The sequence below is a fragment of the Melopsittacus undulatus genome, chromosome 7 (genome assembly GCF_012275295.1).
Source record: "Melopsittacus undulatus isolate bMelUnd1 chromosome 7, bMelUnd1.mat.Z, whole genome shotgun sequence".
Lineage (NCBI taxonomy): Eukaryota > Metazoa > Chordata > Aves > Psittaciformes > Psittaculidae > Melopsittacus > Melopsittacus undulatus.
In genome coordinates this window covers 65219107-65244038 of record NC_047533.1, presented here as the reverse complement: position 1 = coordinate 65244038, position 24932 = coordinate 65219107, and the positions used below count along the sequence as shown (strand labels likewise).

At 37.3% G+C, this 24932-nt stretch overlaps 1 protein-coding gene across 2 annotated transcripts in view; it reads left to right on the top strand.

The window, feature by feature from the left end:
- The window catches only part of NAA15 (N-alpha-acetyltransferase 15, NatA auxiliary subunit), a 43062-nt gene that overhangs the window by 8240 nt on the left and 9890 nt on the right, over positions 1 to 24932 (top strand). For both annotated transcript variants that reach the window (XM_034065062.1, XM_034065063.1), the window contains exons 2-16: positions 4950 to 5034; positions 5943 to 6047; positions 6753 to 6910; positions 8994 to 9128; positions 9296 to 9449; positions 11789 to 11908; positions 12558 to 12653; positions 12785 to 12891; positions 13313 to 13385; positions 15174 to 15343; positions 15943 to 16095; positions 17430 to 17558; positions 19988 to 20201; positions 22344 to 22537; positions 24651 to 24759. In XM_034065062.1, coding sequence (XP_033920953.1) covers positions 4950 to 5034; positions 5943 to 6047; positions 6753 to 6910; positions 8994 to 9128; positions 9296 to 9449; positions 11789 to 11908; positions 12558 to 12653; positions 12785 to 12891; positions 13313 to 13385; positions 15174 to 15343; positions 15943 to 16095; positions 17430 to 17558; positions 19988 to 20201; positions 22344 to 22537; positions 24651 to 24759 — 2002 coding nt within the window. The remainder of the gene's footprint in view (positions 1 to 4949; positions 5035 to 5942; positions 6048 to 6752; positions 6911 to 8993; positions 9129 to 9295; positions 9450 to 11788; positions 11909 to 12557; positions 12654 to 12784; positions 12892 to 13312; positions 13386 to 15173; positions 15344 to 15942; positions 16096 to 17429; positions 17559 to 19987; positions 20202 to 22343; positions 22538 to 24650; positions 24760 to 24932) is intronic.

Below are 24932 nucleotides of genomic sequence, written 5' to 3'. Positions count from 1 at the left end.
CCTGGATGGATTCCTTTTAACTAATGTAAAGTGTTTTTAAAATGCTCTTGAATCAGCTAGGGTTGAACATAGGCATCTTCTCAAGTGTCCCTGCTAGAAAGGCTGCTTTCCACTTCCTGTATTGTGATCTAGGTGATTTTTTGCTTAGATTGAGTCATGCCAGTGTAAATTTACTGTGCTATGAAGCCTCTAAATGAGACCCATGATAAATCCTGGCATTATACTGACTATACACTGAGCTGTTGTTAACAGTTGATGTTACTGAACGTACAAGACAGTTTAATCTGCGTTGTAGTCATTACAAAATGTGTTAGAAACAGCAAATTTAATTGGCTATTAAATTATCTAGTTCTTAAATACTTGTAGGACACAAAGACTGCTTTTTGATGAAGAGGATTTGCATTTCTGTGGATATGTGCAAAATATTTCATATGTAATGGCAGAATCTCATCTGCCATGTGCTGTGGGATATTTACCTGCATATTAAAACGCTATTAAGTTTACTTAGGAGTCATCTCTCTGCTGTTGTCAGTAGCCCTTAGGAGTGCAACTGTAATCAGGAGCATGACCCTTCTAAAGTAACTACCATATGGACAGTTCCTTAAGGTTCCAAGTCAGTCTCAATCACGAGCTGTAGGTTTGATGACAAGGTTTAGAAAGTAGATGCACTAGAGAGGGAAGATTCAAAACTGGAATGAGGGTGGAACAAATGCCATCCAGCAGTTAGATGCCTACATGTAGGGAAGCTTTAAATAGTGGTCTTTCCACCTTAGGGCAGCTGTCAAAGAAGAGATGCAGAGGTATTTATTCACACTTGGCATGCTGAACCGTGTGTAAGACATCTGCTGGCCAAAGACTGATTCTGCACAGATGCTGTAAAACAGTTTAGGGATGCAGACACCAGAACATGAGCCCTCCTTCCACCTCAGACTTGGGATTCTTGAAAATATGGGCTAGCTCTGTTCCTTGAATTTCAGAGACTGTCAGTCTAGTGATTGACATGCATTCAGATCCATTGAATAAATATTTGGGGTGGGGAGCAGTGCAGATGCAAATTCTCTTCTACCTGCTGTGTTCTTGCATGATTTTGAAGAAGTTTTACTCTGTCTGCCTCATCTTATGAATTCTTTGTAGAATTGTATTAAAGCAGGTGCCATTTCCTTGCCATAAATATGGAAAATGGGTTAAAAGGTATATGACAAATCTTGGTGTGTTTGGAGTAGGCTGTAGTTCTGGCTACAGCATGTATACAAAAGCTTGTTTGATATCTTAAAAGATCTGGTAACTTATTAAAGGAAATTTATTAAAGGAAAAGCTTTGAAAGGCAGCAAATGCATAGTAGAGATTCAAGGCTGATTGAGAGTCAGATTCTTTTCTTTTAAAGCATTAGCCTTAACTTTAGCCTTACTTTTTAGAAGTCTAGCTTTCATGTTTTCTCATTGCATGATGTCACAACCATAGCTGGAGCACTTGTCTATCAAGCTTCACAAGCAGGCTCCAGCTGCTGGGTTTGGAAATGTGTATATGCAGGAGCTTAGCTTAGAGGAGGGAACTGTTCTTTTAATCTCTGAGACAGAGAAATATGTTACTTCTGCAGAACAGCTGTCCCAAAGTAAGGGTTGGAGGCCTGGGAGTGACAACTACAAGCTATTCATCTGTGAGGAAAAAAACCTACCCAGATGAAGACCACTTCTTCTTCCAGCAAGCCTGCATCTTTATGTGCCAAGAATACTTGAGATGTCAGCATTCCTGCTTCTCTGTTTGGGTTTTTTTTTCTTTTATTATTGGCCTTTTTTTCTCCTCTTGCTAAGAAACTACTGACTCCCTTAAGGGTTTTCTTTTCTTTCCCGAGCTGTGTCTTACTCATGCTCATCTTTCCTTGTGTTATTCTTTCTATTCTTCCTTTCCCCTTTGGAATATTTACTGTCTCCTTTTTCTTAAAAGACTTTTCTTTCATGTTTCTGTTCCTTGAAGCCACAGAAGAATCACCAAGGTTTGTACCAGCCATGGTGGCACATGCTGCATTCCTGACTGCTTTCTTTCTCATTGACACCTTTATTTAAGCTTGTTAGTCTATCATTGAAGAAGTACATAAGTATATGCATGACTTCAAGTAGTGGAATCTCAGTGATGCTGTTGGACTGACTTTGATGAAACAGTTACCTCTTATCTGAAGAAGGATGAAACATGACCTCGATTTAATTTGTTTCCTTTCTTCCACTGCCAAAACATACAATGTATATGTGGAATGCATACATAGAAAAAGGAAACTCAAAGTGATAAAATTTGAAATGTTTCCATTAACAGAATGAAATAGGCTCAAAGTATTAATTTGAAAGGTTGGAGAAATTGTATATAGGAAGTTACTTCAACTTGTCTTGATCTAGAAACAACTGAAAATTGAGATCTGTGATGCTTTACTGGGGGATATAAACAGCTACAGTTAGTTCTTCATCTGGTACTTCAGATGATAAAAGTATGTGATCAGTTCTTGATAGTTTATTGAGCCTGTCCAGTATTCTCTGGGCTCATGAGAACCTTTCAGTAGATATAAATGGATATAAACTGGTAAATTTTTCCATCGTCCAGCCTAAAGGGAGGATTTGTTGTAATTCTCAATGAATTTACTCTGCTATAAAGTAGCCTACATTATAAGTTCTGATTACACTGGGAAACATGTATGTGAAAATGTTTCCTGTCTCTAGCATGTATACTATTGTGGTTGACTTTCCTTAAACTTCAAGGTGAAAGACTGGTTGTTAGAGTGTGTAAAATGGAACTGTTTAAAGATAAGATTTCATGTTCATAGCCAGCATTCGAGAAGATGTACTTAAAAGCAAATTGCAAAACCCCAAAGTGACTTAGTTACACTGGAGATGCGTTCTCAAGTTCTTGTGGCTGCACCACTTTTGTGGCAGGTTTTGCTGCTTTCACAACTACTTAGGTGGGAGCAAATGGCAGTTCTGCTTCAAGGGAGGAGGCCTGGGTGGTAACCTCTGTGACTGGTGATTTCAGTTTACGCACATGCACACACAAAAAAGGCTTGATGTTGTGTTGTCACCTGTAAGCTTTCTGTCAGCTCTGACCAGTGGCTGATTGAAGTGACTCAGCCAGCTACTTGAAAGCAGGTAATGACTGAAAGGTGTGAATAATAACAACCAGGCATGCATAATTAAAGAAAAAAAAAGGCCTCTTATGATTTCCTCTTACCTAACCCTTAATCTTCCTTTGCTAGGCGGGTGCCCTGTTTACTTTTCCTGTCCTTGGTGATACACGGAGTTGTCTTTCAGAAGTGTTCAAAATCAGGGTTGAACAGGGCTTTGAGCAACCTGAGGTAGTGAAAGATGCTTCTGCCCGTGGCAGAGACATTGGACTAGGTAATCTTTGAAGGTCCATTCCAGTCCAAACCATTCTGTCATTCTTTTGTTGATACACTCCTCTTTCAGTCCATTTTGCTTCAAAGGCTCTCTCTGAGCATCTTCCTCCCATGATTCCCTTTCTGCAAAGGGTGGCAACAGGGTAAGGGGAGAAGGATCCTTAGTTTGTGATGCCTTTTGGTCTTCAGCCTTAATGTTTCAGCTGTATTTACCTAGAAAATAATACATCCACTTAGGAGTAAACCAGCTTTTTACACATCTGAATTTGCTGTTGGTGTTTCCATCTGTGCTTTGGAAGAGAAAGCTGGACACTAAACAGCACCTTCTGTGATACAAAAGCAATGGGATGTTGAGGTGCATGCACCATTTTCTTTGTAAGCATTTCCGTACCATTCTTGTAAGTTTTCAAAGCTTTATTTTTAGAACTTTCTGCTTGATGGGAAGACCTGTTGGGTCTGCCTTCTCTGAGTTGGGTTGTTGTTTTTTATGGGAGTGCTTGGAAGACAGATGGTGTCCATACGTGCTTATGAATGATCTTGCGTAGTTAATTTGGAGCAGCACGAGGAAATAGGGAATCCTGAGCAGAACTTGTTTAGGAGGACTTGAAAACTGCTGGCTGTAAACAATTTTACATTCCTTTCAGCCATCCTGCCACCAGAACTAGTCAGCCAGAGCCAATGAGATCCTGTTATGAATGATTTCCTAGTTATCAAAGGATTTGGGTCTGCTCAAGCAACATGTTTCTGTACTCTTACATTCAAGTCGAAACATTGGTATTACAGTAATTCCTATCATTTGCTTAAGTGAGTTAGTGTATGAATTGTTTGCAACATTGTTTCTTTCTCCTTTGGCTTCTATTTAAAAGATTAGCACAGGGAGTGGTTTAATTGAAGTGAAATAACTAAAACTGGTTTTAAACATTCACGCTGTATGCCATTTTACATTGCAGCTGCCTTGCATAATGATATGAAACTCAAAGACAAGCAAATTGCTAGAGATGGATTTAAAGAAACTGCAGAAGAATGTTTTAATTTCCAGGATGGCAAGATAACATTAGTATATACCAGTTTGAAAAGTTTGGGTGTATGTGAAATATATGTGGCATTCACATTGATGGTTGGAGGTTGCTTTCAGAGACAGTTTAATCCAGATTCCAATGACTTTCTTTCCTGCCTGTATGGTTGTTAGAGGTTGTGTTGTGTGTTTCTATGAATGATAATTAAGCCAAAGTGAGTTGAATGCTTACAAAGATACCTTATGACATAAAGTTTGCTTTTATGTTAAAAGAAAGTTGAATCTCTGTAGGTACTTCTGCTTCCTCTGGTATCTTATCTGAGAAACTGCTGTATAATAATATGGTCTTCAGATATATTTAATCCTGTGTTCTTACTAAAATACACTAAAAATTCTTTCCATCACCAGAAAAAAAAATCACAGGAAGCTCATTAAACAGGATCCATTAAAATATTAGTACATTTTCTAAAAGCCCTAACTGCACTGGTGCTTTATGTTGGGAGTATGGAAGTACTTTAGCTGTATTTTTAATAAATGTACTCTGCTCTTCTTCAACAGAGGTGTTATGAACACAAGCAGTATAGAAATGGGCTGAAGTTCTGTAAACAGATACTTTCTAACCCAAAGTTTGCAGAACATGGAGGTAAGTTTTCAGAAGACATGTGCTCTTTTCCCTATACTTTAAGATAGAGTGGTAATTTGTAAGCTTTGTATTTATGGCAGTTTATTATTAACCTTTTGCCCATAAAGCAGTAAGAGTGTCCAGAAACCTTCACCATGGTAAGCACTTACTGTTGGTAAGATTTGTAATTTTAAGCTCTGGTCTTACCAGTAGGCAGTATTCATAGCTTTACTATTCCTTGTCATTATTCTGCAAGTCTAATATTCATTTTAGCATGGTGCCAGTTTCTTCATACAAGTATGTATTGCCTAAGTCACTTTACAGGGGAAATTGTTAGTCGCTCATGTAGAAGTGAAAGACAAAAGCAAGAGATTGAATGTTCAGCACTGTCTGTCTGCGGTTTGCTACTTTTCCTGAAGGAATAGTTTTGTTGTAAAGAGAAGGAAAAGGTGTTTGTCCCTTGCTGTATTTTCAGTCAGCTCTTAAGACTGAGTGAAGAGCTTCTTCTCACTGTCTAGAAATGTGGTGGGGTTTTTTTCCCTTTGCTAATTAGCTTGACATGGGTGGATGTGTGAAAGTCTGTGTTGCTGGTAAGTACTTGAGTAGTTATAATGCTACTTTACAGTAAAAAAAAAATAAATCTCATCTCTCTCCAAAATGTCTGTAGAACAGTTTTTAGTGCCTTGGAATAAAATGCTGCTTCACTTCTGGTGGAAGTAGTGCGTGCGGTTTATTGTCATGTATGATGTACTTTCGTGAATAACCTGCCAGTATAGTTTTCCATGAGAAAAAAGAATGCAAAACCTTGATGCTAAGTGAGTTTAAATTTGCATTTATAGTATATTTATTTAGAGTTGCTGTACTAGGCTTTAAAAACTATGAAAATGAATAACTGATATCTATTTAATTTTTATTTTCTTTTTTTTTAGAAACTTTGGCGATGAAAGGTCTAACATTAAACTGTCTAGGGAAGAAAGAGGAAGCTTATGAACTTGTGCGTAGAGGCTTAAGGAATGACTTGAAGAGTCATGTCTGCATCCTTTTTGAAACAGGGCATTCACTTATGAATGGAACAGGGTTAATTTCTACAACTACTTGATTTATAGAGTGGCAACAAACACCAGTGCTGTTAGGGTTCAAACAAGGATTTAAGTTTTGCTTACAACACACAATATTTTGTCTAAGCTATCAAAAGGGCAGATGCTTTGCAGCTAGCTGAAATGTTATTCTGGCTTGCATTATGTAGTTTGTTTGGGTTTTTTTAATTGTTAAGCTGCAAGTCTAAACTTATAGTGGGCTGAACCATGCATTTAAGTATGTGATTTGCTTTAAAAACACTAGCAGTTGCCATTAAATTGATAAGGACTTGTCATATACTGAAGTGCAGGAAGTGCAAGCACTTCAGCTGCCTAATGTAAGCCCTTACTCAAAAATGTGTTTGAGTAAGCCACATAGTCTTTTCAGAGATCCTGTGACTATTTCCTCCCCCCTCATGTAAAAAGTACAGTTTCTAGCATATTATATGCACCCTATACATATTACTGGCAAACAGTCCTTTGTCTTCAGTTTGCAAGCAGTTTTCTTCATACAGCTAAAGAAAAGAATTGTAATGATTGTGATAACACTAGTGTCTGTTTATAAAAAGCTTACAGCTTTTTACCAACTGTTCTGTCACTGGCATGTTGTATCTGTGTTCTTCCTGCTCAAATTGAACAGAATCCTTAACAAGAGTTCTCCAGGTTGGCACGTCTATGGCCTTCTTCAAAGGTCAGACAAGAAGTATGATGAAGCTATCAAATGCTATAGGAATGCACTGAAATGGGACAAAGACAATCTTCAAATCTTGAGAGATCTTTCTCTGCTACAGATTCAAATGAGGGATCTTGAAGGTTACAGGGTAAGTATACATACTGCATATATACTGTCAGATCCAGATGGTTAAAACTATGTGCTCTTCAATACTTCGTGAAAGTAAAAGCAGATGTGCTACTGAGAAGTTTCTCTAAAGTATGTAGATTTAGTGGCATATTAAATGAGCCTTTCAGCTCAGTGCAGAATTGTTTGCTCTTTTTAATGCTGTATAATCCAGCTGTAGATTTTCCTGGTCTTTTTATTATTTATTTGGAAGGATTTCTGCAGGTAGAAGCCAATGTGTTCAGATGATGACTGTTACTCTGGCAAAGGAGTTTCCAGTTTTTAATATCTTACCATACATCCCCCTTTAAAGCCAGTTGCCACTGATTTGCTTTTGACAGTAGGTAAAAATAACAAAGCAAGGATGCGGCATGAAACATGCCAGTGTTGGACATTAGTGATGGCTTCTTTGGGTCCAGATACTTCCTTACGTTTTATTAGCTGTAAGATTGTGGATCAGAACTCTTGAATATTCCTCTTTATTGATTTAATACCCAAAATGTTTAGATTACTGTATTGTTTAATGCTTATTTTGTAGTAAAGCTGAATGCAGTTTGGTAACTTAGTTTAGAACCCTCTTTCTTCCTGTTACTGCAGCACTGAGTTGTTTGCTGCCTTGCCTCAGTTGTTTGTATTTGCCATGTGAGATGTTCTTTCATGTTAACCAACCATTACGAGGCCATAGTGTTATGGCTGTGATGCTTCTGTAAAGAAGTAAACTTTCTATTGTCTTCTCTATAAATGCTATTTCTACTGGAGTTAGATCTTTTTCTGTCTTCCTGAATAGTGAGCTGAGGTCTAGCTTGCAAATACCTTTATTTCTTAAGTAACAGCTTCTGCTTAGCATGCATGTTTAGCAGAGATGTTTTGTCAGGTTTTCATCTTTCCAGTTTTTCCTTGTACACTTAAATTGTGGTTGTTAAAAACACATAAGTTGGTCTCTTCATAGATTATTTCCTGTTCAAGTTAGGGTAATGTTAGTAAGTTTTGTTCTCAGAGCTGTGTGGAACTGTCAGCTAACACAGGCTCTCAGTGAATGTATTCCTGAGTTAGGATGGTTTTTTTTGCATGAGTAATTTAGAAATTCACCACCCTTCTTGCTGAGACAATGTAGCCAAAACTTAGCATAGGTGCCAGAATACATTTGCAAATGTGTGTTGTCTTGGCCTCTAGATAAAAGTGCATACAAACGCGTAAGTGCTAAACAGACAAGGAACACGTGGTTATAGAATGTATTAAGGATTAAATGTTAGCATGCTTTGAAGCCTTGATTCTTGACAGATCATATACTAGTTCCTGAAGAGTGTGAATTTACTCTCTAAACTGAAAGTGAGGTTGTGAGTAGGTCTTATTTGTTTGTTTTCCTTCACTTTAACTTCCACTTTGTCCTACATTATATTTTGAGTGATCACCATTCTAGTCAAACTGCTGTAACTAGTTTTAGTTCTTTATTAAGCCCTTCTTCTGACTAGGCTTTTTTACTGGTTAGTACCTTTTTTCCTTTATTTTAAATTAGTTAAAGATGCTTTTCAGGAGTCTGCAACCAAACAAGTAATAACTTCTTCCTCAGATTAAAACAGCACGATACCAAGCAAATCTGTTGCATCTGCCAGCTGTAATTATCTTCTTGCCAAAGAATAGGCATACACTTTCATGACCTATTTTGCCTAATAACACTTGAAATTATTAATATCACATGTAGTTCCAGGGTGAAGTTGGAACACCCGTATTTAGTAAATGTTTCTGCAACTCAAAGTATACTTGTGTTCTGTATGTAGGTGGTAAGACAGGAAAAGTACATGTGTCATACATTGACAGAGTTAGTCTGACTCATCAGTACTCAATTGGATATGTGTTGTGTGTGAGGGGGGTTTTATTCCGTCAAGACCATCATAGTGTTTTAAAGCTTATCCTTTCTTTTGGTTAAACAAAGTGTATTTGCAGATAGAAAACTAAATTTTAGTGTCATTCCTTAAACATTAGAATACTGAAGACAGAGTATGGCCTAATGGATTCTACAGAGCATCAGAATAAAGTCAGGAAAATTAGTAGCTACTTTTTTGCAGGAAACAAGGTACCAGTTGCTTCAGCTCCGACCTGCACAGCGAGCATCATGGATTGGTTATGCTATTGCTTACCATCTGCTGGAAGACTATGAAATGGCAGCAAAAATATTAGAGGAATTCAGGAAGACACAGCAGGTAAGAGGAAAACATGAAATTTTTATATGGATTGCTGTTTAAGCCAAAAATAAAACTGTTTTGTTCAGTGATGTGGAAACTTTATGCACTTTCTGTAGTCAAATGAATTAAATTTATATGTGTTCTAGAAGGCTGAACTTTTTCATGTGTCTTCCTTTGTTATGTAGACATCACCTGATAAAGTGGACTATGAGTATAGTGAACTGCTGCTGTATCAAAATCAAGTGCTCCGGGAGGCAGGACTACATAAAGAAGCCTTGGAGCATCTTTGTACCTATGAAAAGCAGATCTGTGATAAACTGGCTGTCGAAGAAACTAAAGGTAATTACTTTTTAAAGATACATTTAAATGCTTAATATACAATGGAATGCCTGTACTATCAGCTTTTCCCATCTTTTGGAATGTCATCTGTGATTTGGGTTTAGACTAATTTATTTAATTCTGCTGTGATAAAGGACTCATTCTCTTGCAGCTCTTCAGTCCTTACCATACTCTTCTCCCAGGTTCATAAGAGATCAATAGAGTAGAGATACACCATTCTGAAACTTACTGAGCTGTTGAGCATTTCAGACAGATGATCCTGAATTGATGTCCTGAAATTCTGTTTGGGTAGTGTACCCATTGTATTACAGCTCTGATAGTCGTCCCGACAGGGAGACAGTCTTTGGCAAAGTAGAAGGCTTTTAATCATACTCATTCAATCTTGCAGTATATGGAAACAGGCTCTTTAGCTGGAACCCAACATAGGCTTCTGTTACTGTATTATTATAGTCCTAGTGTATACTATTATAACAGAGCAATATAAGACTGTGTCTTATATTCCATAGCTGGAATTGCAGTGTGATAGAAGCTCATTCTTACAGCTCTATTATCATGTGCACTTTCTCAAAGCATGCTTTGTTCCTCTTCTGTCTGGTGTTTGTACAGTCCTTCTGTGAAACTTCCAATCTGTTGAAGGTACTGTTTGTTCATGGCCCACATTGGAATCTGTTTGAATGATTGTTTGAAGCAAAGAGAAGAAATCCTTTTACTTCAATATTATTCATGTAGATGTTGTGACTAGCTCCCAGTTCCTGCTAACGGTTAATCTCACTGTCTCGCAAAAAAAACCTAGGAACTGAGTATTATGGAAGGTGTGTGATACCTCCTCAAGGAAAATGATTGCAGGTGACTCTGCAGTGGCCAAATACATTATTTGGGTTGCATATAAATGGAAATGTGTGTAGAGATTGTGCTATCACTAGATTATATTTCAGACATAGTAGTGGGAGTCTTGGTTTGGGCAAGGGATGTTGGTTTATGACTTACCTTTTATCTGACATACTGTGTGTTCCTAACTTTTTGATTGAAGTCCAAGGCTGGAACTGAAACAGGATTTTCAAATATGACTTAACACAAAGAAACCCAACCCAAATAAACAAAAAGCCCAAAAACACACAAAGCTTGCTAGCAAGTTACCATAAAAAAAGGATGTCAATAATCTTTGCAGTGAATGAGCTTTCAGTTGGGTAAACTGACTAATTGTGGGGGGGCACAGCTCCTGTTGCATTATTAGGTATAACTTAACTGCTGTGCATACTGCAGAAAAACCTGCTAATAAATGAGTGTTACCTGTGAATTTTAAGTGTGTGCACAAAAGCCAGTATGGATGAAATACAATTGAGAAACACTGAAATATTATTAGCATTTGCCACTGTTGGATAAAATATATGTAACTTTTACCTCAGAGAAAGTATTTAGGTGTATTTGCCAGATTCTCTCATTCTCAGTGAACATACTGATGTGTTCCCTGGCATTAGGTGCTGCATGTAGTCTTCAAATTATCCTCTCTGTGGGAAGCAGCATCTCTTGACACAAAATAGTGTCAGTTGTGTGATGTAGGGAAGAAAAGAGGTAGTGCTGACTCACATTTTCCTCATGAAACTGGATGATAAAATCTTACCTTAATCTAGAAAACCACTCTTATCACCTCTGGTGTGTAATCTTTTAGTACCTAACATTTGCCAGTAGCAAAACTCTCTAAAACACGATTTCCCATTGTGAAATGGGGAATTGACTTCTATTGCAACTCCAGCATCAGCAAAGATGCTCTATACAGTTGTTAGATCTGGGCTTTACTTTTAACAGTCATATCTTGCATGGAATATCATTAAAAGGAAACTTGTTTGCGGAATATTGAAAATTCATTAATGAGATCAGTGGTTTGATTTAAGACATGGAATTTAGTTTTATGAAACTCCACACTGAAGAGCCATTCTTTTATTTGCAGCTCTGCAATTTCAGGTTGTTTTTCAAGATGCTCTATATGTCAAATGCCGTGTGCTGCTTTTAATTGCCTTCTGTAGTAAAAACTGCGCTTAAAATAACCAGTCACTTCAATAAGTGAGAAAAAATCCTGTGCATCTTGCTTTTAACAGTAAATTCTCAAGTAAGTTTCAATAGTTACTGGCCGAGTTGTAGAATCTTACTGTAATTGCAGCTAATGTCAAAGTAAAAGCATATCTGTCAGTTAGTTTATGATGGAAGTGTGATAATTTTTTCTAAGAAGTTAGAATCTGCATGGAGTTAAGGATTATCTAATCTTGTACTGTAGAATGGTTGATATTACACTGCTTCAGTGTCTTGTTACCTGAATTTAAAACTTCTTGGATTTCACACAGGAGAGCTCCTGCTTCAGCTTGGTAGACTTGAAGAAGCAGTTGAAGTCTATAAAGGGCTGCAAGAAAGAAATCCTGAAAACTGGGCCTACTACAAAGGCCTAGAAAAGGCACTTAAACCAGGTGATGATTTGATAAGTGTTTCTGCACATTTGGAATGTAGAATTTGTTAGAAAAAAATAGAACTATTATTTAAAAACATCCCCATTTTAAGTTTTGGGTTTTAGTCATAATGTGTATAGTCATAATGTTTGGGGTTTGTTTTGTAAGAAAGGATGGAAGTATTGTATTGTTGTTACCCTGTCTTACCACCGAAACAACAACAAAAGTGCACTAATCTTTGTGCATGGTTGAAAGAATTGACTTATTTCTTACAATACAGTTTTAATTTAGAATTTTTCTTTTGCTGTCTGTTATTAATCTTATACTGTAAGTAATATGCATTTTGGTAAAACAGGCACAATTCTCCTCAATGGTTTATTTATTGAAGATTTTAGCACAGCAATAAGACAGGAACTCTTTTTTAAGACAGAGATAAGCAATTAGTCTTCCACTGCTGGAAGAGGAATTTACAGATACTGCATATCTGAAATCACTTAGTACAGCACTTTAAAAAAAGAGTAAAATGGAAATTAATGTTCTTTAGGAAGTATAGAACCATTAGTTGCTATATATTCTGATTCTTTTTTAACTGGATATAAATCATCCTTCCTCCCCCTCTCCCTTCTTGCCAAAAAGGAAGGAAAAAGTAAACTGTAAAATTCTGTTCCAGCTAATATGATGGAGAGGCTAAAGATCTATGAAGAGGCCTGGACTAAATACCCAAAGGGACTAGTTCCACGAAGATTACCATTAAACTTTTTGTCGGGTAAGTGCGTTTTTGCAGGTAGTGATCAACACTTGTATTTCTTATATACTAATGTTTTAACAGCATAAACGGTCTGCAATTGATGAGTAATGTGTGGTAAAACAAAATCAACAGGTCTTTTTCCTCTCAAGGTGAAAAGTTTAAGGAATGTCTGGACAAGTTTCTAAGGATGAATTTCAGCAAAGGTTGCCCACCAGTCTTCAATACGTTGAGGTCGTTGTATAAAGACAAGGAGAAGGTAGGTTTTTTCCTCCCAGTTTTAACATGTTCTTCCTAATAGCTGTGATGCATTAAAAAGGTGAAAGAAACTTTTTTGTTTGTATAGTGCTTATTCCATCAGCACTGTTGTACTTTATGGCTTAGTATATCTTGTAAAAAATAATGTACACGCATAGGTAACCTTATGCCAAGTTAGTAAATATAGAAAACTAAGGATTTACTAATTAGAAGCTGCATAAGTGTTAACCAAGGAGGGGTTGGTTATAGTTTGTTACAAATTGCTGAGATTGAGTGCATTCCCATATGTGTTGTAATTCAGGTTGTTATAGAATTTTCTTACAAAAAGTAACTGGTTTGGGTAACTCCAAGTAGGTCAAGTTGAAATAAAATACCATCTTACCCACAGATTTTGTTTATTTTTTTTTGCCTTGTGTGTGTAGGTGGCAATCATAGAAGAGCTCGTGATAGGTTATGAAACCTCTTTAAGAAGTTGCAGGTTATTTAACCCAAATGGTGAGTGCTAAGACTATCATATCTCATGGAAGTAGTGCCTGGTATAAGCATATGTGACCATTCAGAGGTGGCGGAATCAGTGGGGAATGAAGAATTTGACATGATGGGGGGGTTTTCCCCATTTCCCCCGCCCCCCAGTATAGAACTGAACTATAGTCACCCTTAGATTGGATTTGAGCTGTCAAATGTAGTCTGTAATTAAAATCTAGTCACTTGTTCTAAAAGTTTCTCCTGGATCCACAAGTTTGGACATCTCTTTGCAGTTTTGAGTTCAGATATTCTCTTTTCAAGACTTTAATTTATCATTGTCCAGGAAATGAAAATTTTAAAAGCTCTGTTAAATCTTTAATTCCAAAAACATCAAACAAAAAGGAACAGATATTGTGATAGCACAGTCTTCAGGGGAGGGAGTTTTGGAGCTTTTGGGAGCATGAGGTCTGGGTTTTGTGTTCTTGGGTGTTTTGTTTGAGAGTTTAAAATGTTTTCCAGGTTTTGGCTGGCAACTGCTTTGTTGTGAGATATGGTTCTTTGTGTATTGAATCCAGGCTTCATGGTTTCCTCTCTGGTAGCTGTACGATGTTTAGTCTTTTCCCCAACTGCTTTGTAACAGAAAATCTCTCAAGAAAAAACTTTTCTGTGTAGAATATCAACATAGTTGATAGTCTTGAGATTTTGGTAGATGGATTATAGTGGTGTAATAATCAAGATAGCATGAATGACAATATATGTGAAAAGTTTGCAAGACACTCTTTATTGACGTTAAAACTAGTTCATTTCCTGCAATACTTTCTTATGAAATTCTCACCTAAGTTGCTTGTTACGCTTTTCCCTTGAATTCAGTGCTATAGGCTACAATACAGCTACTTAATACCTGTTGAAATTTGTCCAAGCCTTTCAAACACACTTGTGCTTTTCTATTTTAAGGAAATGGCTTACTGTTATTTCAGTTCAGTATTTGCTTTGATATTAAATTTCATTCATATTAAAATTTGTTCAGATAAACAATTTTCTGCTCCCTTAAAATGTACATGTGCATGGTTATGTTACAAACTGAAGAACCAGAACCTTCTGGCAGGAATAGAGCCCACACACCCTGCAAGGTGCTATACCTCTTAGTAAAAATTGAGCAGTGAACTTAACTTCTGAAACTTCAGGAGTGTTTTTTGATTTCCAGCAGAGCTCTCTAACTTTCAGGACTGGTTTGTGTGTAGGAATGTTTTCTAGGATACATTTAGGCAAACAGTGATGATAAACTTGTCAAAGGTGGAGACAGAACATCTTTTCAGAGCTAGGTTTTGCAACAGACAGCCTGTTTTGTTTAAAAATATTCAAGTATGTGGGTTGAAAATATGCAAACACTGATTATACTGAAATCCTTTACATTGCTATTGTGCAACACCCGTGTTTAGCAGGACTCTGCTGTACGTGTAATCTAAACCAGTTTTAAATAAGAATTCTGCATGAACTGCAGACTTGCATATATGGCTGCCCTGATTAAGGGACTAGTTGGAACAAAGTGCAGCTCCCTTCTGACCCACTAACTTGCTTTTCCATTCCCTTGACACCATGGTATGAGAAGGGAGCAGTATATGCTCAGATTTTGTCACACCATAGCCTTAGAAGTTAATGAACTTACCTGGACACAGGTGTTTGGATGCAGCTCCAGATGTGGTATGACAGCCTGCTACAGAGGCAGAATTAACTTCAGAGGTGTTATGTATTTACCACTCTGCTTTTGGCATGTTGTTTTAATAAACTGGACATAACCTCACTGTTTTTCTCCTCCAGATGATGGTAAAGAAGAACCTCCAACCACTTTACTCTGGGTCCAGTATTATTTGGCTCAACATTATGATAAAATTGGACAGCCATCCCTGGCTCTAGAATATATAAATGCTGCTATAGAAAGTACTCCCACTTTGATAGAGCTCTTCCTTGTGAAGGCAAAAATCTATAAGGTAAGTTTGTCTTATTCGTGGTGACCAGAGACTTCTACATAATGTTTTTCATGTGGACATCGATATGTATTAAGCAAGACATGAAGAAATCCATGGAAAATTATTTCATGATTTGTAGTGAGTTTCTAGATAACAGGTATTGTTTGGCTACTTAGTTTTTTTACTGCATAAGTCCCTAGGAAGGTTTTTAAATTATGAAAGGACAAATATACTGCAAAACATGAATTCTCAGTTTAAAATTGTTTCATGTTAAAAATCACGCTAATAAATTTAGTTGATGGCTTAAGTGTCTTCCACCTATTCTTACTGCCTGGTTTTCTGACTACTTAAGAAGAGTTCTTAACTACACTATGGTATTGTATTGGAATAGGATTATCCAAAGTGTTCTTTAAGCATTTTCAGGAAAGGCTTGTATTACCATAATGAGGGAAAGTAATTTTTCTGCCATTTTATTTTTTTCCTTAGAGACCTGCTGCTTTCCTGAAGAAAGCTGCTTATTTAAAAGTGTGGAAAAAAATATAGCTGTATTAAACAGTGAGCAGATAAAACATAAATGTTTTAGAGTTACTGAATCTAACTTGAACTTCTGTCTTTTTAAGCATGCTGGAAATATTAAAGAAGCTGCAAGGTGGATGGATGAGGCTCAGGCTTTGGACACAGCAGACAGATTTATCAACTCCAAATGTGCAAAATACATGTTGAAAGCAAACTCCATTAAAGAAGCAGAGGAAATGTGTTCTAAGTTTACAAGGGTTTGTTGCATTTAACTGTAGCTCTTTTGAATAACGTGGACCTAACCCATTGTGGAATAACTTTGTATGTTAACTTTCCGCTCGCCTTCACTATAATCTTTTAAGTAGTTTCAGAGCAGCTATCTTTGCTTGCTTCACTAATGGTGGTCAGTACTAGGTTGTTATTAGGATCTTGCATGTAAACATGATTCCAGACTATTTAGTGAAATGCTGAAACTTAGACCTGATGATTTTTTCAGAGTAGTCTTTGGGTATAATGTTGATTCTCTAAGAAACATGGAAGATCTGATTCAGTTGCCCATGTCTCTGACTTTCCCCCTTTTTTTTATTTTCATCTAGTAAGTTTGAGAATTCAGACTTGGGACAAAATTTGATGGTGTTGCTCAATGTAATCTTTTTTTCTTCTTTTGATCTTAGGTGTAGCACTGAAATACAGGCTTCCTAATTACAAAGCAATAATTAAAGAAGACCTAAATTAAGCATAATGAAAATGGAACTAATTATTTCCTCTGATTTTTAGCTGCCTAAATGAGACTGGTTTGAAGCCTGCCTTTCTCTTTCATTTGGGGCATCTTTTGAATATTATCTGTCATTTCCCAGCATTAGCTCTTGGCTGATTCTTGAATAGGATCTTTGTTGCAAGATCAAAGTGAAGTCAGAATGGCTGCATCCACCCTAAGTAGCTGCCTTTGACATTGAATTTGAAAGGCATAGGATAAAATAAGGTCTACAGATCTCTGCAAGTATATATAAATACCAGATTTGAAAGACAACTGTACTTTCCTGGGTTTTTTTTGAGTCAGTATGTACCAGAGCTACCAGTATGCCATTTGCTTTGCCACTGCTTTCTAGTCCTGGTGGCATAGGAAATAGCCTATTAGCTACTCTGTTGCTACACTTAGCTCAACCAGCAGGTCTCTAGAAGACATAGATGGTAGTTTTAGGAAAAAAAAAAGGATTCCTGCAGGTGTCAGTGTCATGCAGCATACGAGAACGTCTCTGCCAAATTTGTTCATGCTGCAATGTCTTATTTGTGTACACAGTGTTAAAATCACTAAATTGAATGTCTTCTATCCTAAAAGTGAGGAACTGTCACAGTTATTCAGTGTGTATTCTAATAAGTGGATCATAGAGGAAATGTTTTCTTTTTTTAATGAACAAAACAAGTCCATGTTAACTGTGGCATTTCTTGACATCTGGGACTCCGATTTTGAAGTATAACGTTCTTTTAATAGCTTCTTTATTTGTGCTTTAATTAGAGCAAGATAAAATAAATTACCGTTAACGTATTGAATGAGACTTACTTTTCTTTGTAATGCTGTTTTTGCTTTTAGGAAGGAACCTCAGCAGTAGAGAACTTAAATGAGATGCAGTGCATGTGGTTTCAGACAGAATGTGCGCAAGCTTACAAAGCAATGAACAAATTTGGAGAAGCACTTAAAAAATGCCATGAAATTGAAAGAGTATGTATCTAGTTAAACTGTCTGGGTTGGAACACTAGCTTAAGTTGACTGTGCTAATACATTTTCTTAGCAGTAAGAGTGTATTTCGTGTAGCTTAAGGAGAGATTACATTTCATGTTGGCCATTGTGAGTTGATTAAATTACATTTCTTCTTTAAAAAGCCATTGCAAACTGCATATTATAAAGAGATACTGTGAAGTCATATAAAGATCCAGGAAAGAATAGAAAACTCTCAGAAATAATCTTATTTTTGACAGGGTACATAAAAGTATGTATTTGGGGTACAGAGAGCGTGTGTACTTTTAAGTAAAAAGGAACATGGTTGAGCTCACAAGCCCAGCCTTAGAAAGGATGTTGCCTTGGTTATTGTTAAGCTCCTGTGTTTTAGAGGGAGAGAGTAAATGTAAAAAGCTATAGGAGATGTTAAGTATCTTCTCCTTTAGAAGGTACCTAGCTACAGTTTAAAAGAAGCTACTAGAAATAAAAAGACAAATGTATCCAAAATGGGGGTATGCTTGCATAGATCCATAGCAAGGCAAACAAAAGAATTTTAATGCACATCTTCTAACATAAGTACGGGTTTGGGGTTTTGGTTTGGAGAGGGGTTGGTGTTTGCTTCGGGGTTTTTTGTTTTGTTTCATTTTTTGGTGGGGGGGTTTGTTTTGTTTCATATTAAGGACATAATGGTCTAGAAAAAAAGACCAGGCAGTTGAGGTTGTAAATGAAATGCCTCAAGTTGAGATCTCGGTAGGAAACTACACCCATTTGCAAATAGAGAGGCTTAAGGAGATTTCAACACTGATGCTTTTCTGCAGAGGAAGCTAGTCTGTAGAATATTTGCAGATTGGAGCAAGTCAACAAAATGATTTGCCAGAATCATGTTCTTTAAATCCTCTAAATAAATTTGTGTAAAATTCCATTAAAAGAAATAGTATAAGAAATTGCTGGTCTTGTAAATTGTCTTAGGTACCAGAAGAGCTCAGCAAACAAAGAGCTAGTGTAGTCACCCTAAAAAGCATTTCTAAGGAATTAAGTCACCATGTTTAATTTATTTATTGGATTAATTGATTGAGGATGTAATAAAGATCAGAAGTGAGATATGGTGTATTCAGAACACATCAACAATGCTTTTATAAGAAAAAGCAGTGTCTCTTAAATCTTTTAAAAGTGCCAGTTATGCTTAAGGCAGTCCAGGTGATAAAATGTGCTCTGGATTTCAGAAACACTTTTGATGTCATCCTTCGCATCTTGAAGGATGTAAACTACTTAAAAAGAAAGGACGTTGACCTAATGAATTTAATATCTGGTTTGTGACTGAGAAATAGAGTAGGAGCAAATCATCAGCTTTTACAAGAAAGGGAGTTTTGTCATAGAAATGACTAAGACATCTTTCTAGGGTCTCCATTGTTTGATAGATCAAGGAATGATCACAGAAAGGGAGTGAGTAGTACAAGGGCAACGCTTGCACTGTCTCAATACTAAATGATAAAATGGTGCATGTAACAACGTTCAACAGTATAGTTGGCGGGAGGGACAAAAAGAATTCTGTGCCTATGTGTAAGTAGTAAAATGTTTTGTATTAATTATTGCTGCTCAGGAAAGAAATCCTGGAACTGTTATAGACAGTGCTGCAAAAAGGTCTGTGTTGGTGTGGAGGAGCAGTCAAACAACACTACTGGGGGTTAATTGAGTAGAGTAGTAGTGCTTTTCTTCCATTATATAAATCTGTCATACTGTTTACATCTGAATATCCCACCTCCTTAAAAACATGCCAGTAAAATACATGCCATGGAGTAACATCAACATGAAGAGATTGCAGTTAGCTTGTCATGCTTACTATTTTAGCCTCAGCTCTGACAAGCATCAGCTTAGTTTAAGATGAAGTGTGAGATCATAAGTACATGGAGAAATTGGAGAGGGGAATGACTTTTCACTGCTGCTGAAATCAAAACAAGGAGACATCAGGTGACAATGAGGAAAGCAGATCTTGAAGAAAAGGAAGTACTTGCTCTCACCACATGTGATCTAAGTGTGGAACTCACTGCCACAGCATTTAATGGGAGTCAAAAGTACACTTCTGACTGAAAAAATTAGAGGAGTTCATAGAAGAAAAATCATTCAAGTGCTGTTTAAATACATCAAATGTAGAACTTTTGTTCCTTGAACCACAAATTGTCAGAGGGTAGTTACTGTTCAGAGATTGTGAAATGGGTGAATTTTGGTTCTGACCTATGATGCCTTCTGTTCTTTTTCAGATTACTTTAATTTGGGATGGTTTTTTTTCAGTCACGTTTCTGAAAGTTGGGATGTATTTGTCAAACAGCAGACCTTTACTACATTAGTCCTTGGGGGAGAGTGTATTAAAAAAGTCAAAGTTAGTATTTAATTGCTAATACTTGCTAAATAATGTTATGTTACATTTGTGTTAGCATTTTGTAGAAATCACGGATGACCAGTTTGACTTTCACACTTACTGTATGAGGAAGATTACCCTTAGGTCTTATGTGGACTTGTTAAAACTAGAAGATATACTTCGGCAACATCCATTCTACTTCAGAGCAGCACGAATTGCCATAGAGATATATTTGAAACTTCATGATAATCCCTTAACAGATGAAAATAAAGAACACGAGGCTGATACAGGTATTCAACCCTCAGGATTTATTAAATATGCAGTTTCACTGATTAGTAGATCTTTCACTAAGATCCAGCATTCCTATAGTTGTCAACTATAGTAGCCAAAAACAACTGTTAAATAGGCAAACTGTAACTTGGCCGGCATATAAAAGGTTATGTTGTATTGAAAGTTGTACATGGTTTTATTTTGGTTCTTATAAAACAGTGATGGGGTTTGTAGTGGCAGTTGTAATTCTTAAGGAAAAACATGTTTCTGTTATGAAATGGCCAAGAAAACATGGAATTCTCATGGTTGTTGGTCCGTGAAATAACAGATTAAAGCAGGTGTGCTTTGGTGGTAGCTCTTTCTAAGCATTTCATCAGAATGCAAAAATTTGACTGAGTAGCAACTTAAATGTTATCATCTCCTGTTTCTGATGTAAAAATGTTTAAATCCATCTCTGGAGAGCAACTTACATGATTATGGCTTGGGCCACCTCTAGTGGTATGAACAGAGGCTGTTGAATCACAGAATCCCAAGGGTTGGAAGGGACCTCAAAAGATCATCTAGTCCAACCCCCCTGCAAGAGCAGGGTAACCTAGAGTACATCACACAGGAACTTGTCCAGGCGGGCCTTGAATATCTCCAACGTAAGAGACTCCACAACCCCCTGGGCATCCTGTTCCAGTGCTCTGTCACTCTCACAGTAAAGAAGTTCTTCCTGATGTTAACATGGAACCTCCTATGCTCCAGTTTACACCCATTGCCCCTTGTCCTGTCACTGGATATCACTGAAAAAAGCCTAGCTCCATCATCCTGACACCCACCCTTTACATATTTGTAAACACTGATGAGGTCACCCCTCAGTCTCCTCCAAGCTACAGAGACCCAGCTCCCTCAGCCTCTCCTCATAAGGGAGGTGTTCCACTCCCTTCATCATCTTTGTGGCTCTGCGCTGGACTCTTTCAAGCAATTCCCTGTCCTTCTTGAACTAGGGGGCCCAGAACTGGATGCAATATTCCAGATGCGGCCTCACCAAGGCAGAGTAGAGGGGGAGGAGAACCTCTCTTGCCCTACTAACCACACCCTTTCTAATGCACCCTAGGATGCCATTTGCCTTCTTGGCCACAAGGGCACATTGCTGGCTCATGGTCATCCTCCTATCCACCAGGACCCCCAGGTCCCTTTCCCATTCACTCCTTTCCAGCAGGTCAACCCCCAACCTGTACTGGTACATGGGGTTGTTCTTCCCCATATGCAAGACTCTACACTTGCCCTTGTTGAATTTCATCAAGTTTCTCCCCGCCCAACTCTCCAGCCTGTCCAGGTCTCGCTGAATGGCAACACAGCCTTCTGGTGTGTCAGCCACTGCTCCCAGTTCAGTGTCATCAGCGAACTTGCTGAGGGTACACTGGGTTCCCTCATCCAGGTCGTTGATGAAAATATTAAACAGCACTGGTCCCAGCACCGACCCCTGAGGGACTCCACTAGTCACAGACCTCCAGATAGATTCTGTGCCATTGACCACAAATCCTTCAAGAGAAATTTGGCAAGTTTTAGTATTTCTCATCTGAGTTCATTTGTGTGTGGCTTAAGGTTCAAATTAAAGCAAGTAGATGTGTAACAGAATTTCTTGTAGCCACTTTTTTTTAATGTGTTTTAAATCAATTCTCCATGGTTTTAATGGGAGGAAGGAGAAGATCTAAATATGAATAAAATGTAAGACATCTGTAGGGCATTAAAAGCAAAATTGGAACTGTCTATAACAAAATACAACTATTTTGCCTAATTTTTGTTGGACCATTCAATTACTACATTAAACATAAGTTGTGTAATGCCTGAGGAAGAAATCAGTGTGTATTTGTGTGCACTTTTACTCCTGGCACTGGATTTGTTGGAGTCATGCAATAATTAGTTTGTCCCACCTTCAGCATGTTATGTTTATGGCTCTAATTCCTACTGCTCTGATTTCACAAAGGAATTTGTGAATTATGAAGCAGCAGCATAGACTGCAAAATAATCTATCAATAGTAAATAAGCTTTTACAAATGGCAGCATTACTAATTTGTACATATGGTTTAAAGTCCATGATGGTTTCTTGCAACTGATTGATACTGTTTAATATTAGACATCAACAGTGTCTGGTTTTGCCCTTTGCATGCATACAGCAAATATGTCTGACAAGGAGCTAAAGAAGCTACGAAATAAGCAGAGAAGAGCCCAGAAGAAAGCACAACTGGAGGAAGAGAAGAAGAATGCTGAGAAAGAGAAGCAACAGAGGAATCAGAAAAAGAAGAAAGATGATGATGATGAAGAAATCGGAGGACCGAAAGAAGAACTTATCCCTGAGAAATTGGCAAAGGTGCTTACTAATGTAATAGTAGTCATAAAAATGTCTAGAAAAGTTCCCCTGACCACACGTACAATTTGAAAACCATTCAGATAACTTCCTTTTTGTATGGCTTCTCTTCACAGGTGGCATTTTAGACAGAATTCTTTTCTAGGAATAGTTTGTTGGATATACTGTCAGTAATGTGATGAAATCACAGCATTTGTGCCTGGTTTTCAAAGGCAGCAGTTGAATTTGTAGACATTAGCTGCACGTGGAATTAACTTCATATGTGTATTGCACTAACTTGTTGATTATACCCTATTTCTAGTTGATCGGATGGAAGTCTTTCTATTCTGAATGTAAGGTGATTATCATTCACTCTTTATGTCCCATAATATTTTTTATTAATCATAGCCTGTGAAAAAGGAGTCCTCGAAAGACTGAATACTTTAAGAGTATTTGTTTGCACTTAAAAAAGCATGATAGAAGCTGTTTGGAAATACCAGTAGGCTAGACTGAGATGGATGTTAAGATCTGGATTAAGAACTCTAGAGATACATAAAGGGGAGATGACCCAGAAGACTGTTCCTGTGCTAAAAGTTTTATCTGTAAGGACTAGGAAAACACCTTGAAAATGTGGGGAAAGGTAATGAAAAAACTACATATAGACTGGAAAAAATCATTTATATAATAGTAGTACAGAAATTAATTTATAGTAATAGTAGTATAGTATCCAAGTACTGATAGATGCAGTATTTTCACATCATACATATAATGAATATTACTGACTTTTGAGGGTATGATATTTGAAAGCTGAGACAGTGAACTTCATTCTGTAGCAAGGAAGCAAATGACTTAAAAACAACTTGATTAGTCATTTCAGAATGTTGTTAATATTTCCATTGTTTAGCTCAGTGGTTGTAAGAAGCAGCATTCTAATTGCAGTGCCAGTTAAGACTAAAATGGTCTCAATGTCATGTATGAAACTTGAATTTTCCTGGGTTTCCCAGGAAAATCTAGGCAATCTCCAAGATTATAGGGAATGGTTGCAGCTGTATAATGCATTCCTTTGGGAAGTCTTCCTTAATTATATTCCATAAATAATACCAGAATCATGATACAGACACTTCAAAATTCAGTTGCTTCCCAGTGCCAGAAGACCTTTTCTGACATCGCTGGTCACTTACCCCTGTGAACCAGTTGCCCTTAGACTTCTTTGGCATTAAAGGCACACATTTGAAATCTGTTTTATTATAGGTTCTAGATAGTCTACGTGCAATTGTGACTGATGCATGCAAACTCATAACAGCACATGTAAATGATGCATATTTAATTGAAAGTGCTGTAGTATGTGCTTAGCAGGATTTCCATAAGGTGCTCATCATTGTCTTCAACTCTGTTGCTTGCAATGAAGTGTATTGTTTCAGCATTACTACGTTGTTGACAGAGAAAATCCAATTTTATATCCAATTCTGAGAGTAACCTATGTTCATAAAAATATTAGTATGAAGAGCAGTGGACAGTTCTCGTTCAAATTATCCCTAATCTCTAGATGCAATAGTGCAATAGAAGAATCATTCTGTCTGGAAGAATCTTTGCACAGAATGAATCTGTGTTAAAGCTGTCCATTTATCGGATTACAGCAGCTAAGAACAGAAGACCATGATCAATATCAAGTTACTTCAAGCTTGCTCTTAGTATCTTAGCTGGGAATGTTGCCATGACCTGACAGCTTTTGGGAACCTCTCTGAACTCATGAGGGTTGTCATGGGTATAAAGTAGTCATTTACCAACATCTCAGTCCCATCTGTGTAGATTTACCTGGGGAGCCCAACTGCCCATTACAGCACAGGTTCAGCTGTAGCTGTGGCTGCTACTGATGCATGACAAAAGGCAGACTTGCATCTCTATAGGAAAATGTGATTTGTAACAATCACAAAAAAAACCTTTTTAGACTTGACAGTCTGTATTTAGACACTAATATTGAGTGAAAGATGCAAAATTTGGGACACAGGAGGTTCTAAGCACCTTATGCATTGCCTTGTGAGAGTAACTTTCTGATGTGACTCAGCCAATTCTTTTGTTGCAGTTACTAGATTTAAACTTTGTGGCTTAGTTGTGTGTTACTTGTTTGAATCTGTAGGTTGAAGCACCTTTGGAAGAAGCCATTAAATTTTTAACACCCCTGAAGAATTTAGTGAAGAACAAAATAGAGACACATCTTTTTGCCTTCGAGATTTATTTTCGAAAAGGTAGGTGAAAAAATGAAAGAATTTGGCATTCATGAAGATATATACTAGAATTCAAGCAAAAATTACTGCTGAGGCATGAGCAGTCAGTGCCTGTTGGAACACACAGAGCTTTCCATTGGAGCAGCACCCAGCCGTGAGCACTCTGTGGAAAAAAAAACACAGCAAAGTTTGAA